We start from the raw sequence: 16,127 nt of genomic DNA on the forward strand, positions 1-16,127 counted from the left end.
TCCTGTTCAAAAAATCCACATCACAATAAGGAATCGACCACCTAGATCATAGCAATTGCAGATAAATGCACCTACGAAATATGCTCAGACTAAGGAACCATTTTACAAGACGAAGGTAATGACCTGTCACTGTCCCCGTTCATCTCCAATTATCTAGCAGATACTCTTCTTACTACTTACTAGCATTCCTAACCTGCTCCAGTAGGGCCTCCTTCTGTGCTGCTATCGTTCTAAAATTGTCGACTTCTAGTCTTAGCGCAGCTGATGCAGCTCGTTCTACTTGGAGTTGCTCCTCTAGAACTTGAGCATGCAAATACTTTGACTTGGACATGGACTTGCACTTCAGCAGTCCAGCATTCCGTAAGAAAGTGTTTTTGGCAATGCCTTTCTTTTTTATTGCCATAGAAAATGCCTTCACACATTTTTCATCGGTTTTTTCCAGACCGTTTTTACCGGGTTTTGCCATCTCTAATTTCATATCTTCCTGCAAAAAATTCAGTTCGTACACATGTGTAAACATGATAGTTACTACAGAGAAACTTGCTGATAGTAGATTTATCATGTGTATGACCTACTTTTATTCCTACAGTTTGGCATGTCTGATTCACATCACATGAATTTTAATAAACATATATAATATCATATTGACATGTACTTTACTACTCCTACAAGTTGGGATGTGAGTCGTCACAAAATTTTAATCTTTTAGAAGACTTACAAGAACACGCTGTGCGACTTCTCCAATCACTTCAAGTTTGTTCTTCTGGCATGCTTCAAAAATCTCTGGCAGAGTCATCTCTTTGTTTGGTTCCCTTTTACTTGCATTATGTAACATCTGCATTTTAGTACTACCATTTATAAATCGAATAACGTGGTTGAAATGGAGGATCATAATATAAGCTGCACACTGGTGTATATACTCTGCATGATCTTTTACTAAAATATTTCTAAATAGAAGTATAAAACAACATGTCCTTACTTTTTGCCGAATGTGCACTATAAGGTTACGAGATCCCGTACGGCTAGGTAAAAGTAGTTTACCGCGGTTTTTCTGATTCTGTTTAGCCAAATTCTGCAAAAGGATACTAGTGAGACACTGCTATAAATAAGAATCCAAGATGTGATCTAGTCTCGCCTTACAAATCATACCATATTCTTTGGATCAGCCCAGTGCGTCACCAGATCTCCCCACTGTTTGTCGGTCATTTGCTTAAAAGGAGATATAGTTGGAACACTCCCAGAAATTCTTTCCAGTGAAGTATTTCTTCTTTAGCCTGCTGCGATACTGGCGCAGACAGTCTGAGAATAGACTGTTGAGAACATGCTTTACTTCCTCTTGGTCCTCATCGAACTCGAACCTTAACTGTTCACAACAATATAAACCGTTGGTGCGATATACATAGAGCCAACAACAAGCTAGAAGGAACGGGACGTGCCAATGTGGTATACTAGTATGAGTAACATTACCAAGAGAAAGATGACTTACGTGTAACCTGTGCACTAATTTTTCAAAATGCGCAGAGGTGTCTACGTGCTCTTTCCATGTTGGGAAGATAGGAATTTCATTCCTGACGAAAATTCCTACATCCGATGCTAATTTACAAGATTCTTCTGGGTCCAGTGGCCTTCTGCCACCTACGATAGATGAAAGGCGAAATCTTGATTCCATCCCAGCAAGCTTAGCTATGAACATTTTCCCTACTGTTGGGCCCCTCGTTTTTCTTGATCGTGGTGCAACTACAAAGTTAAGCATTACATCAAGCTATCAAGGTAGATATATATATATATATTTATATATATATATTTATTTATTTATCTATAAAGTATAACTTTATAACGGAGAATGAAACTATAAGCATTGGAAAATGTACCTTCTTCGGTGTGGGGCTCATCCTCAGGGGAGTTGTCTATGGCAGGACTAATATGGGTCAAGGAGATCATCAACAGTTTGTTGATGTTGTGCTAGCAGTGTTTGGCCGCTGTGGTTGTGTCACCGGGACCGGTACAGTGTGTCCTTGGGCAGTATTTCCTAACACAGCTATCGCTGATCCCAATTGTGGCTGAGAAGTTGCCGTGGAAACTGGTTCTGCTGCCAATTGTTGTTGAGAAGTTGCTGTGGAAACTGGTTCTGCTGCCAATTGTGGCTGAGAAGTTGCTGTGGAAACTGGTTCTGCTGCCAATTGTGGCTGAGAAGTTCTTTGTGGAAAGCTGGATTCTGCTGCTCGATTTTACGCTGGTTGGTTGGATTGGTACAATTGGCTGATTCAACCTCTTGGGGTGTTCACCACGTTTTTTATTTCAGTACTCTTAGCATTTTCGTTATTTTCTTCAACTAGTGCCATGAATCGCTGAGACTGTCTAGTAGCAGAAGAAGGTTTCTTTTTTGGTTGCAGCTGTTCTATCACCGATTCAGGTGCATATTGAATGGTCTTCCTCTCATTGGTGGTTCCTCATGAAATTCTTACTTGAAGCTGCAGATTCCTAGCACACATAAACGATATTTCAGTCTACAGAAGTCCCATATATGATGATATGCAAATGGGATAGAATGAAGAACAGTAAAGGATGACGTGCATGCTGAAACATATATATGATGCATTAAGGAGACCTAGAGGTGGCATGTGAACATGTTTGGTGGGATTCAGGATACAAGTATACAACACATGGAAGTTGCAACAGATATCTCAAAGTAAAAACACAGAAATCACCTGGTGGGGTTGAGGAGAATGGTCAGGCAAGGCATCTTCCTGAGTCAGCTCTCCAAGAGGCTCAGCAGGATCAAATTGTGAATCATAACATTGTTCTTTATCTTTGGGGAGGGGAAAGGGTTCTTCTCCGATTTTGTTCAGGTTTGCACTAGAGGCAATAGCGTTACAAATGCTTGTGCCCACACGGCTTGCATATCTTCTACATATATTCCGTATCCGTTTCTCTTTTAATTCATTCTTCTGTATTGCAATAATATCTAGCATGCATTACAAAAAAAATGCTAATGAGATGGCGGTGCAAGTAAGCAAAAAAATACTTTTCGAAATCACATGCATAACGAATGCGGCCATATCAACCTTCTTGGAAGTGGGCGCGTGTACGCTTTGGTTTCCTGCCGTGGACCATGGAGGCGCCCATCTCTCCAGTCCGGTGGACGGAAGGAGTAGGGGATTAAGATACGAGAACCCGGCGATGGTGACTGTCGCTGACAAGGCGGCGGTGGAAGTCGGCTACGGAGGAGCTCGTATGGTACAGTGGTCGTCGGTGGGGGTGGGGGAGGTGGAAGCTACTCCGGCTTGCTAAAAAGCAAGGGAGACGGCGGAACGTCGTCGGTCACTACGGTGGCCGATGAGAAGGCAGTAGTGCTGGTGTGGGAGTGGGACAGTGGGCCGGCGCCGGCGTGTGAGATGATCCGGTGGGTCATGCAGGGTGGAAGCGTGAGAGAGAGATGCGGGGTTCGGCGCCGCCGGTGATAGGTCTGAATTGAGCGGTCCGGGGGGATAAGATCGACACTGTACTTATTTCACATCGCTTTGAATTTTGGAAGCGGGAGGGGGGGGGATTTCGGCGGGAATTTTGGGGCAGAGTTGAAATTATTACTGGTTGGTGGAAAACTGTGGAACCCTAGCCTACGAAATCCCAGGTCTGAAGCTGAGGGTCCTTTTGGTGTGGCTTTTTGGCTTTTGGATTTTGGAAGCCAAAAGAATATAATATTTGTTTTTGGCTTCCAAAATCCAAAAGCCAAAAAGGGAAAAAAAAGCCACAACAAAAGGGCCCTGAGTATGTTCGGGGTCAAGGGGATATGCTTGTTGGTTCTTGGGTGCATATGATCTCTTTATTTCGAAATTCATCTTCTATACATTTTGAAAAATGTCAAAAAAGAATAAAACGAAAAATGCATGTGTACTTCTTCGCTTGCTTTATACACATAAAATATTTCAATGGAAAATCGAATAGTAATTTGGGCTATGTAAAAAAGAGTTACTCCGTAAAAAAAATGTGCTAACCATAAGGCTTTTTATGAGACATGTTTTCTCTCTTTTTTTACATCGACCATGAAAAAAGCTTGTTTTTTTTACATCAACCATGAAAAATACTTTTTTTTTACATCGACCATGAAAAATACTAGGAATTTGCTAAGAGCATTCACAACGTGTAGCCAAAAGTGGTTCCATATTTGATTTTTGGCTTTTGGAACTAGTTCCATACATTGTAGAGGTAGTTCCAAAACCAGAAAAACAAGGAACCGGAGCAAGTAGGTGCTCCGATGCCAAATTTCACTTTTGGCATTTGGAACTAGTTCCCTACATTGTGAGAGTAGTTCCATATTAGCTTTATGTGTTGTTTTAGCTTGATGGCGGGTCCCACGTTATAAATATTTGGAACCACTACATTGTGGAGCTATTGCTATATTTCACACCAAAGCCAAATTCACCATCGTATCAGATTTGGCAATAGCAACATTGTGGATGCCCTAAAGTTATATTTTCCATCTTGTACACAATTAAAAATATCTTTAAAACAAACAAATCTCTAATGTCTAGGTGTACCATCTCTACTAGTACTAGTATATACTAGTAAATTACACGTGCCTTGCACGTGAGAGCTCTTTTTTTTAGTGAAACAACTTCAACGCAGGATTTTGTGAAGCTTTTTAACTTAATTGGTCAAACATGCGAAGCATGTGCCATTTACTTGTACAACTTTATCGGAAAAAAATTACTTGTACAAGCTAGTTCCCCTAAGTACTACCAGCACATAAGTAAACAAAAGAACCAGGGACATCATCAACTGAAAACAACAATCTATTCATATAGCGGCTCTTGCATCACCCTTTGAAAATCATCTACCTGCAAAGATGAGTGCAGAGTTTCTGCTCGTGCTTTCACCTGTTCCAAGATCGTCCAGTTGATCTCATGGACATCTGCATCAGCCAAAGCGGTAACCAAGTTGCCAGCCACTAGCTTCTGCAGATCAGCAACAGCATGTAGGCCATCTTGAATTGTAGAATTCCATCCTCGGTTCATTTCTTTGTTCCGCCAAGTGGCCACATCCAAGTCCTTTTGAAGACGCCTAATCTTAGCTTCCCCATTGCCACATCCTTCTGTTTTGTTCCTACAAACGTTTGCATCACTGGAACTCTGGACATCTGTGCTACAATGCTGCTTGGCAGGGACATGAGCAGTCACTTGCTTCTGCGATTTGCCATGCATAAAATCAATCATCAGATTAAAAGGAAATATGTTGGTTGATTCATGTCACCACTTTGAGCAACCCATGAGTTTCTAAACCTTAAATGGAGTCTAAAACATTGCAATAAAAGGGTGGGTGCATCATTTGGATGCAGAGGCCGGGGCGACCCTATTTTCAAGAAAAAATTAGGAAATCTGAAATCTATATCTATATCTTTACCATCTATACCACTCCACTCCAGTTGATAGTTTGATCTCTTTCAGTACATTAGATTATGTCATGTTTAAAACACTATTATAAAATTACCTCCTTAATGTTGAGCTCAGGAGGATCCAGATGTGCTGATCCTAGGCGGCCCCTCAAATGATTGCTTGCTAGAACAATAGGACCAAATCCCGTCTCCTTTCTACCAATGTCTGCATCACTGGCGCGCTCACTGTCTTTGTTAGGAACATGAGCAGTGGCTAGCTGCTGCAAATCAAAGTTCATCAAATCAATCAGCAAACAACACATATGAAATTTGAGCAGTGCGGCTAAATACCTTCTTCAGCAGCTGCCCCACGGAATCGTCCTTTTGGCGGCACATCACACGGGTGAAAAATCTCGGCAACGACTTGGGGTGCGGTGATTTTGTCCCATTCCACAGTATGCCGAGCTTGGCTGCAATTATCTTATTCTGCAAGATATTTTGCCTCCGAGATTCTTCGTAGGCATTCTCGAGGGGAATATCTAGCAGGCATTACAAAAAAAAATAGATGCTAATAACAAGCAGTGGAAGCAAGCAATAAACTAGTCTCGGAAATCGAATACATAACAAAAGCTGCCGGACAAAGTGTTCAACCTTGGTCGACTGGGGAGGTGGCGCGTTGGCCGTTCGTTTTGGTTCGGTGGATCATGGTGGCGCTTTGTGTACCGATCTCGCCAGCCGGTAAGATGAACCAGTGAGTTGGGGAAGCAGATCCGACGAAGCGGACGGAGTGTGGTTGACGGCGTCGCTGAGCTGGCTCCGGCGCGGTGGATGTCGGCTACGGATGGAGGACTGAGAGGGAGCGAGACGGACTAGGTGCGAGGTAGGGAGAGAGGCCCTTGCTTGTCCGTGGGTGGGGCTGGATATAGGGGAAATGAAAGCCCTAGAAGATAGCATCCTGCTAATATCCTAGTACAAAACAATTGAACTAGAAAATCCCGCCAATATATGGTGCTGAATTGCGGGCGGCTCATAGCTTGTGCACAAATAAAATGGGAAAATCCAATAAATGTACTAGTTCAACAAAAAAAACTCTAGTGGCAAAGTCGCTAGCTCGCCATGAGAAGATGCACTCCGCCAAAAAAATGTCATGAGAAGCTAGTTTGCTATGGATCTTGCATTAACCCTGCTCGATAAAATGGTGGGCACAAAAGACAAGCTAAATCAAAAATAATGGTGGTAGAAAGATGTAACTCTCAAATGTAAACTCTACTAAACAGGGCCAGCTCAAAAACATGCCTCATATTATTAGTACTTCCTCCGGTCCATATTAACTGCCACTAAAAATGGATGTATCTACAAATACATCCATTTGAGTGGCATGTATATGGATAGGAGTAGTAGATCAAGGAGTTGCGAGACAGTGGAGGAAATGAGGTGGGGAGGAGGAGGGTGATGACCAGACCCCCACCTCCATGGCACCGCATAAATAGAAGCTAAAATATGTGAAACAGTGGAGGAAATGAGGTGGAAAGGTCTTCTTTTTAGCCCCAAATATCACCGCAGATCAGGTGACATGCACCTATTGCATGTCACCATGTGACATGCGGTTTAAATTCAAATTTGAACACTGCGAACAAATCTGAAAAAAATCATGCATGTTCATAGATATTAAGATAACCCCTAAAAAATTCAAGTCAAAATTCGAAACATACATCGAGAAACAAAAAAGAGAAATCTGTCATGAATAGTTCCCGAATTCAAATCTGAGTTTCTCTGTAGACTATTCACATCTGAGTTTCTATTTTTTGTTTCTCGATGTATGTTTCGAATTTTGATCTGAAATTTTTAGGGGTTATCTTAATATGAGCTGTGAACGTGCATGATTTTTTTCAGATTTTTTCGCAATGTTTAAATTTGGATTTAGGCCGCATGTCACACGGTGACATGGTGCATGTCACCATGTCACCTAGCTACCGCTCGAGAAATGGAGCCCCTCTCCGCTGGGCTCCATAAGGCTAGTCATAGTGCTAGTATCATAGCTAGTATCATGCACATTGGACCCACAAAAATACTGATGTGGCAGCTAATTAAGGAGGAGAGAGGAGATTAGAGTAACATAGGTAGATAATGTAACATAGCGCATGTCACGAGAAAATTTAATGCCAAACAAATCTTGTGCACAAATTTGCATCGAGATTTTAAAAAATAATAAATATAGCATGGCTATGATACTACTTCATGTTACTAACCACTATAGAGATAGTATCATATACAAGTATTATATGCATGATACTACTACATGATACTTACCACTATGACCAGCCTAAAAACTTCACTGCTCGTGTCAGACTGTTGAAGACACTGGCAAGTGCATGTCAGGGGGACAGACAATAAATTTCGTCCACGCGTCGGCGCGTGCTGTCTACCCCAAACCCTAAACTCTGTCTTATGAAGTCAAAGCATGCATGAAGAGAAGTGGTTTTTGGTTTCAAACATGGAAATTTCAAAAACCCTCTCAAGAGCTACATTTTGGAGTGACTAATTTTTCATATTCATGATTTAAACTTGTTTAAATGGGCATAAAATTCAAAATAAATCAAAATAAATGAAACACCAAGGCACATAGTCTTCTTATGTCATATAGTAAGCATTCAATTAAGTTGATAAACAAGGTCTACACATACTCAAACCAGAAAAATCATGTATCTACCCCTAACCCTAAACTCTGTCTTATGAAGTCAAGCATGAAGAGATGTGGTTTTTGGTTTCAAACATGGAAATTTTGAAAACCCTCCCAAGAGCTTCATTTTGGAGTGACTAAGAAGCATACATGCTTACTTTTTTATATTCATGTTTTAAACTTGTTCAAATCTTGGTCAAACCTAGGATTTGACCAAGATTCAAATGGGCATAAAAATTCAAAAAAAATTGAAAAACCAAGGTCTTCTTATGTCATATAGTAAGCATTCAATTAAGTTGATAAACAAGGTCTAGACGTATTAAACCTGAAAAATCATGTATCTACCCCCTAACCCTAAACTCTGTCTTATGAAGTCAAGCATGCATGGTGAAGAGAAGTGGTTTTTCGTTTCAAACATGGAAATTTTAAAAACCCTCCCAAGAGCTTCATTTTGGGGTGACTAAGAAGGATACATGATTACTTTGTCATATTCATGTCTTAAACTTGTTTAAGTCATGGTCAAACCTAGGATTTGACGAAGATTCAAATGGGCATAAGAATTCAAAAAAAAAATCAAAAACCAAAGCACATAGTCTGTGTATGTCATATAGTAAGCATTCAAGTTGATAAACAAGGTCTAGACATATTCAAACCAGAAAAATCATGGAAATTTCAAAAACCTCCCACGAGCTTCATTTTGGAGTGGCTAAGAAGGATCGATGCAGGTTACTTTTCATATTATTCATGTTTTAAACTTGTTTAAATCTTGGTCAAACCTAGGATTTGACCAAGATTCAACAAATGGGGATAAAAAAATGAAAACCCAATGCACATAGTCTTCTTATGTCATATAATAAGCATACAATTAAGTTGATAAACAAGGTCTAGACATATTCAAACCAGGAAAAATCATGTATGTGGCTACCCCTAACCCTAAACTCTGTCTTATGAAGTCAAGCATGAAGAGATGTGGTAGAAAATTATTCATGTTTTAAACTTGTTTAAATCTTGTTCAAACCTAGGATTTGACCAAGATTCAAATGGGTAGAAAATTAAAAAATTGAAAAAAATGAAAAACCAAAGTACATAGTCTTCTTATGTCATATAGTAAGCATTCAAGTTGTTAAACAAGGTCGATCTAGACATATTCAAACCAGACAAATCATGTATCTATACCCCTAACCCCTAATTAAACTCTGTCTTATGAAGTCAAGCATGAAGAGAAGTGGTTTCGGGTTTCAAACATGGACTAAGAAGGATCATTTTTAAAAACCCCAAAAGCTTCACATTTTAGAGTGCATAAGAAGGATCCAGGCTTACCCTTTCATTTTGATGTTTTAATCTTGTTTAAATCTTGGTCAAACCTAGGATTTGACCAATATTCAAATGAGCATAAAATAAGAAATAAAAAAATAAAAAACGAAAGCACATAATCTTCTTATGTCATATAGTAAGCATTCAAAAGTTCATGAAGAAGGTCTAGACACATTCAAATCAAACAAGTCATCTACCCCTAACCCTACACTGTGTCTTATAAATGAAGTCAAGCATGAAAAGAAGTGTGGTTTTGGGTTTCAAACATGGAAATTTGAAAAACCTCCCAAAAGCTTCATTTTAATTAGACTGATCGATTAATTAAAAAGGATCCATGATTAATTACCTTTTCATTGTCATGTTTTAAACTTGTTTAAATCTTGGTCAAACCTAGGATATATTTGACCAAGATTCAAATGGGCATAAAAATTCAGAAAAAAATCAAAAGAATGAAAAACCAAAGCATGAAAAGAAGTGTCGTTTTGGGTTTCAAACATGGAAATTTCAAGAACACATCCCAAAAGCTTCATTTTAGAGTGACTAAGAAGGATCCATGCTTACCTTTTCATTTCATGTTATAGACTTGTTTAAATCATGGTCAACCCTAGGATTAATTTGACCAAGATTCAAGTGGGCGAAAAATTTAAAAAATAGAAAACTGAAAAACCAAAGTACATAGTCTTCTTATGTACGTCATATAGTAAGCATATTCAAGTTGATAAACAAGGTTTGGGCATATTCAAACCATACAAATCATGTATCTACCCCCTAACCCTAAACTCTTTCTTATGAAGTCAAGCATGAAGAGAAGTGGTTTTGGGTTTCAAACATGGAAATTTCAAAAACCTCCCAAAAACTTCATATTAGAGTGACTAATTAAGAAGGATAGAGGCTTCCCTTTTCATTTTCATGTTTTAAACTTGTTTAAATCTTTGTCAAACCTAGGATTTGGCCAAGATTCAAATATATGGGCATAAAATTAAAAAAATAGAAAAATGAAAAACCCAAGCACATAGTCTTCTTGTGTCATATAGTTAGCATTAAAGTTGATAAACAAGGTTTAGACATATTCAAACCAGACAGATCATGTATCTACCCCCTAACCCTAAACTCGGTCTTATGAAGTCTAGCATGAAGAGAAGTCGTTTTGGGTTTCAAACGTTTAAGCCAAATGCCCCTTTTCAAATATTTCAAACTTATTCAAGTTTGGTTCAAATTTGAAAGACATACAAGTTATAGCACACATAGTGCATACATTTTCACACATACTGCACTAGATAGATGCTAACCCTATAGTTTGAGGCCATTTGGATGAGGTAGAAAAAATTCTTGGATTAGAATCGTGTTGTTCGAACCCCGTAGTTGGATTTTTTGAACCTTGATCTGTAGTACTGGGCAAAACCCTAGTTTAACCTATTTAATTATAGATTCGTATATCGATTTTTCTACCTTTTTATTATTACTATGCAGCACATGTGTGTTTGCCCGTCTAGCTAGTGAAACTCGGAGGAAGAGGGATCACTCATTCACTCGGAAGGTCAGAAGAAGGGAGAGCATTATGGTGTCTCCCCTTTTTCGGGTGACGATGTTGACTATTGTGCAGGGTTTGTCAGTGAGCAGGGAGGTGCGAGCGAGCGAGTCGAGCGAGGCCGAGAATGAGAGAGATTTGTTTTTTTTGTGTGTGAGAGGGACAACCGAAGGATCCTGAAGGACCCAGAGACTTCCAATACGCATCCTGATGCGTCTTCTCTTGACAAAGAAGATGGCTGGGAGTTTGCGTACCTATTGCACGTGACTTGTGCTCACTGAAGTGTGGGACCTCACGCGTGGGCACCACACGTAAGTGACAGTCCTGTTGGTGTAAAAACTCGGTTGATTATTATAGTGCATTAGAACAAAGTTTCCTATGGATTCAAGCGTAGGAAATCCAAGTTAACTCATTTAATTACATGACATTATTTTTTCCATGAAGCAAAGTTAACACATCTATCAATTGGTACATTTTGGAGTGACTAAGAAGGATCCAGGCTTACTTATTCGTTTTCACGTGTTAAACTTGTCTAAATCTTGGTCAAACCTAGGATTTGACCAACAAGATTCAAATGGGCAGAAAAATAAAATAAAAACAAAAAATGAAAAACTAAATCACATAGTCTTCTTATGTCATATAGTAAGCATTAAAGTTGATAAACAAGGTCTAGACATATTCAAACCAGACAAATCATGTATATATCTACCCCTAACCCTAAACTCTGTCTTATGAAGTCAAGCATGAAAGAGAAGTGGCGGTTTTGGGTTTGAAACATGGAAATTTCAAAAAAAAAACTTCATTTTAGGGAGACTAAGAAGGATCCATGCTTACCATTTTATTTTCATGTTTTAAACTTGTTTAAATCTTGTTCAAACCTAGGATTTGACCAAGATTCAAATGGGTAGAAAATTTAAAAAGTGAAAAAAATGAAAAACCAAAGTACATAGTCTTCTTATGTCATATAGTAAGCATTCAAGTTGTTAAACAAGGTCGATCTAGACATATTCAAACCAGACAAATCATGTATCTATACCCCTAACCCCTAATTAAACTCTGTCTTATGAAGTCATTTGATTCATAGGAACATATCCTATAGGAATTATTCCTACAGGAATCTTGTAGTACAAATCCTATAGGAAAAAAAGCATTAGCTCATACCTCATGGAAAAATTCCTTTGCTACAATCAAAGACACACCATATTCCTATAGGATTCAACTTGGCATGACATTCCAATCCTACACCTTTCCTATTCCTACACTCTTCATATTCCTATGAATCAAAGGAGCCCTAAGTTTGTAAAGGATTTGGCATCCATATATGCTCACCGGATATATAGATAAGGCCAAGCAAACACATCGAATATTTGTGAAGAAATGTTTTTGCTATAACCTTCAAATTTTTAGATTTACATCACACACAAAGAACACACCTTTAATTTCGCCAGGTTTGTGCACTAATAAAGTACTACTACAGTACTAGAAATTGAATTGTTCTACTCCGGAGTGATATGCTCACCGGAGTATTTTTGGATCTTAGCTGGAGCGGCGTTTGGCGGTTGCACGAAGCCGTGCTGGATGTTAAGCCTGTCGAGGCACGCCTGGTGGAAAGCGTGCGCCTCCTTAGCCTCATCGGCGCGCCGCTGCAATGTTGCATCCCTGGGATTTGCAGCCGCTGCATTCTTAGCCTGCACGAAAGCTTGCTGAGCATCCCGGCATCTATAGAGTGCCGGGAACATCACGTTATATACGAGCTCCTTGGCGGTGTTGCTCCTGCAAAGGGCGTCGCCGTGATGCGCTTCGAAAGAACGGCCTGGCTCCACGGCCGGCACCGCCTGAAGTGCGGTCGGATTAGGCGGCTGGCCACGGGAGCTCCCTGCCTCCGCATCGTTCGCGCCGGCCGGGAAGGGGATCTCACCTGCTGGCAAAGAAAACCATGCGGCATGCGCGGGCGGAAAAGCTGGCCAGGGCCGAGCGGGCGTCGCATGCGGGGGTTGCGTGGGAGATCCCTGCCTCTGCATCCATCGGCCCGCACGGGAAGCGGCTGGCGAGGGGCTCCACGGCCAGCGCCGCCGCCGCGGGCTTAACAACCGGCCAGTGCAGAGCGGGCGGGTTATGCCTTGGTGCGCGATGGACGAAGCGAAGGCGGCGCTGATTCTCCGCTTCCTCGTCGGTGGTAGGACTACGCGCGCGGCGACTAGAGCCAAGTCGGAAGGCCATAGCTATGTCGATTGGTCACTTAAGCTGGAGAGGTTCTCTTACCATTTCGGAGAAGCGGAGTAAGAGGAAGTTGTTGCTTATACGGGTTCACTGCCACGTTGGGTTAAGAGGGGCAAAGTTGGTCAATGCCTAGGAAGTTGGAATCGTTTTGGCCCCAATTTGTTAATTACCTTGCGGTTCATCTCTCGGTCTCTCCCACCTCTTCACTATCCCTCCCCTTGCCTCCTTTCATGCTTCATCGTAGTGCATCTTGTTTTTCTAGCACCTTCACAAAAATCATACACATTTGGCCGATTCTGTCATTGTGTGCACTAATAAAGTAAAAAAAATCCATTATATGTGAATAAACGTTTAATACACTAGCTCGCAAAGATGTTTCTCAAGGCGATATGCACAATGCCTGCCAAAAATGGGTCATGATAACTAAATTTCGTGTTAATTTTTGCATGACATGTACTCACTTGTGTATGAAGCCAAGCAAACTCATAATCTATACCAAAAAATTGTGAAAGAGTTCTTTTTAGTATCCTTCATACATGGGGTTCCTATTTTTACTTTCTATTTTTACTAGTTACAAGTACTCATGCATGAAAACTTTTGAAAATATGTGCATTTTGGGCTGTGTGGAGACATGGTACAATAATATATTCAAGTTGATATACAAAGTCTAGACATATTCAAACTAGACAAATAATGTATCTAACCCCCTAACCCTAAACTCTGTCTTATGAAGTCAAACATGCATGAAGAGAATTGGTTTTGGGTTTCAAACATGGAAATTTCAAAATCATCCCAAAAGCTTCATTTTAGAGCGACTAAGAAGGATCCAGGCTTACCTTTCCATTTTCATGTTCTAAACTTGTTTAAATCTTGGTCAAATCTAGGATTTGACCACGATTCAAATGGGCATAAAATAAAAAAATGAAAAAATGAAAAACCAAAGCGCACATAGTCTTCTTATATATCATATAGTAAGCATTAAAGTTGGTAAACAAGGTCTAGACATATTCAAACTAGACAAATCATGTATCTACCCCCTAACCCCTAAACTCTGTCTTATGACGAAGTCAAGCATGAAGATTAAGTGGTTTTGGGTTTCAAACATGGAAATTTCAAAAACCTCCCAAAAACTTCATTTTAGGGTGACTAAGAAGGATACAGGCTTCCCTTTTCATTTTCATGTTCTATACTTGTTTAAATCTTGGTCAAACCTAGGATTTGACCAAGATTCAAATGTGCATCAAAATTCCAAAAAAATCAGAAAAATGAAAAACCAAAGCACATAGTTTTCTTATGTCATATAGTAAGCATTAAAGTTGATAAACAAGGGTCTAGACATATTCAAACAAGAAAAATCATGTATCTACCCCCTAACCCTAAACTTTGTCTTATGTAGTCAAGCATGAAGAGAAGTGGTTTTGGGTTTCAAATATGGAAATTTCAAAAACCTATCAAAAGCTTCATTTTAGAGTGACTAAGAAGGATCCATGCTTACCTTTTCATTTTCATATTTGAAACTTGTTTAAATCATTGTCAAACCTAGGATTTGACCAAGATTTAAATGGGCATAAAATTAAAAAAATCGGAAAAATGAAAAACAAAAGCACATAGTCTTCTTATGTCACATATATATATAGTAAGCATTCAAAAGTTGATAAACAAGGTCTAGCTAGACATATTCAAATAAGACAAATCATGTATCTACCCCTCTAAAACCATAAACTCTGTCTTATGAAGTCAAGCATGAAGAGAAGTGGTTTTTGGTTTCAAACATGGAAATTTCAAAAACCTCCCAAAATTAAAGCTTCATTTTAGAGTGACTAGTTAAGAAGGATCCAGGCTTACCTTTTCATTTTCATGTTTTAAACTTGTTTAAATCTTGGTCAAACCTAGGATTCGACCAATATTCAAATGGGCATAAAATAAAAAATAAATAAAATAAAAAACCAAAGCACGTAGTCTTCTTATGTCATATAGTAAGCATTCAAGTTCATCAACAAGGTCTAGACATATTCAAACCAGACAAATCATGTACCCCCTAACCCTAAACTTTGTCTTAATTATATATGAAGTCAAGCATGAAGCAGAGAAGTGTGGTTTTGGGTTTCAAACATGGAAATTTCAAAAACCTCCCAAAAAGCTTCATTTTAATTAGACTGGCTGGATAATTAAGAAGGATCCATGATTAATTACCTTTTCATTGTCATGTTTTAAACTTGTTTAAATCTTGGTCGAACCTAGGATTTGACCAAGATTCAAACGGGCATAAAATTTCAGAAAAAAATCGAAAGAATGAAAAACCAAAGCACATAGCCTTCTTATGTCATATATATAGTAAGCATTCAAATTGATAAACATGGTCTAGACATATTCAAACCAGAAAAATCATGTATCTACCCCTAACCCTAAACTCTGTCTTATGAAGTCAAGCATGAACAGAAGTACGGTGGTTTTGGGTTTCAAACATGGTAAATTCAAGAACCTCCCAAAAGCTTCATTTTAGGGTTACTAAGAGAAAGATCCAGACTTAATTACCTTATCATTTTCACATGTTAAACTTGTTTAAATCTTGCTCAACAAACCTAGGATTTTACCAAGATTCTCAAATGGGCATAAAAATCAAAAAATGAAATACCAATGCACATAGTCCTCTTATGTCATATAGTAAGCATTCAAGTTGATAAACAAGGTCTAGACATATTCAAACAAGACAAATCATGTATCTACCCCCTATCGACCCTAAACTTCGTCTTATGAAGTCAAGCATGAAGAGAAGTGGTTTTGGGTTTCAAACATGGAAATTTCAAAAACCTCCCAAAATTCAGCTTCATTTTAGAGCGACTAAGAAGGATCGATGCTTACCTTTTCATTTCCATGTTTTAAACTTATTTAAATCTTGGTCAAACCTAGGATTTGACCAAGATTCAAATGGGCATAAAAATTTAGACAAAAAATCTAAAGAATGAAAAACCAAAGCACATAGCCTTCTTAATTATGTCATATAGTAAACACTC

The 16,127-nt window shown here is 39.2% G+C and overlaps 1 protein-coding gene across 2 annotated transcripts; it reads right to left on the reverse strand.

Annotated features, from left to right (window-relative positions):
- Positions 1 to 4,629: 4,629 nt before the first annotated feature.
- Positions 4,630 to 6,421, reverse strand: LOC139832178 (uncharacterized). Of its 2 annotated transcripts, none has more exons than XM_071821822.1 (4): positions 6,023 to 6,421; positions 5,723 to 5,910; positions 5,488 to 5,649; positions 4,630 to 5,183 (listed from the first exon to the last, which is right to left on the reverse strand). In XM_071821822.1, exons 1-4 carry the CDS (start codon positions 6,075 to 6,077, stop codon positions 4,794 to 4,796), a joined length of 795 nt encoding a protein of 264 aa, XP_071677923.1. In that variant the 5' UTR covers positions 6,078 to 6,421; the 3' UTR covers positions 4,630 to 4,793. The 2 variants fall into 2 exon arrangements, with proteins under 2 accessions (XP_071677923.1, XP_071677922.1); XM_071821821.1 differs by having other exon boundaries at positions 5,488 to 5,652.
- Between the last annotated feature and the right edge of the window lie 9,706 nt (positions 6,422 to 16,127).

The sequence above is a fragment of the Lolium perenne genome, chromosome 6, assembly GCF_019359855.2.
Source record: "Lolium perenne isolate Kyuss_39 chromosome 6, Kyuss_2.0, whole genome shotgun sequence".
In the NCBI taxonomy this organism is placed as follows: Eukaryota; Viridiplantae; Streptophyta; class Magnoliopsida; order Poales; family Poaceae; genus Lolium; species Lolium perenne.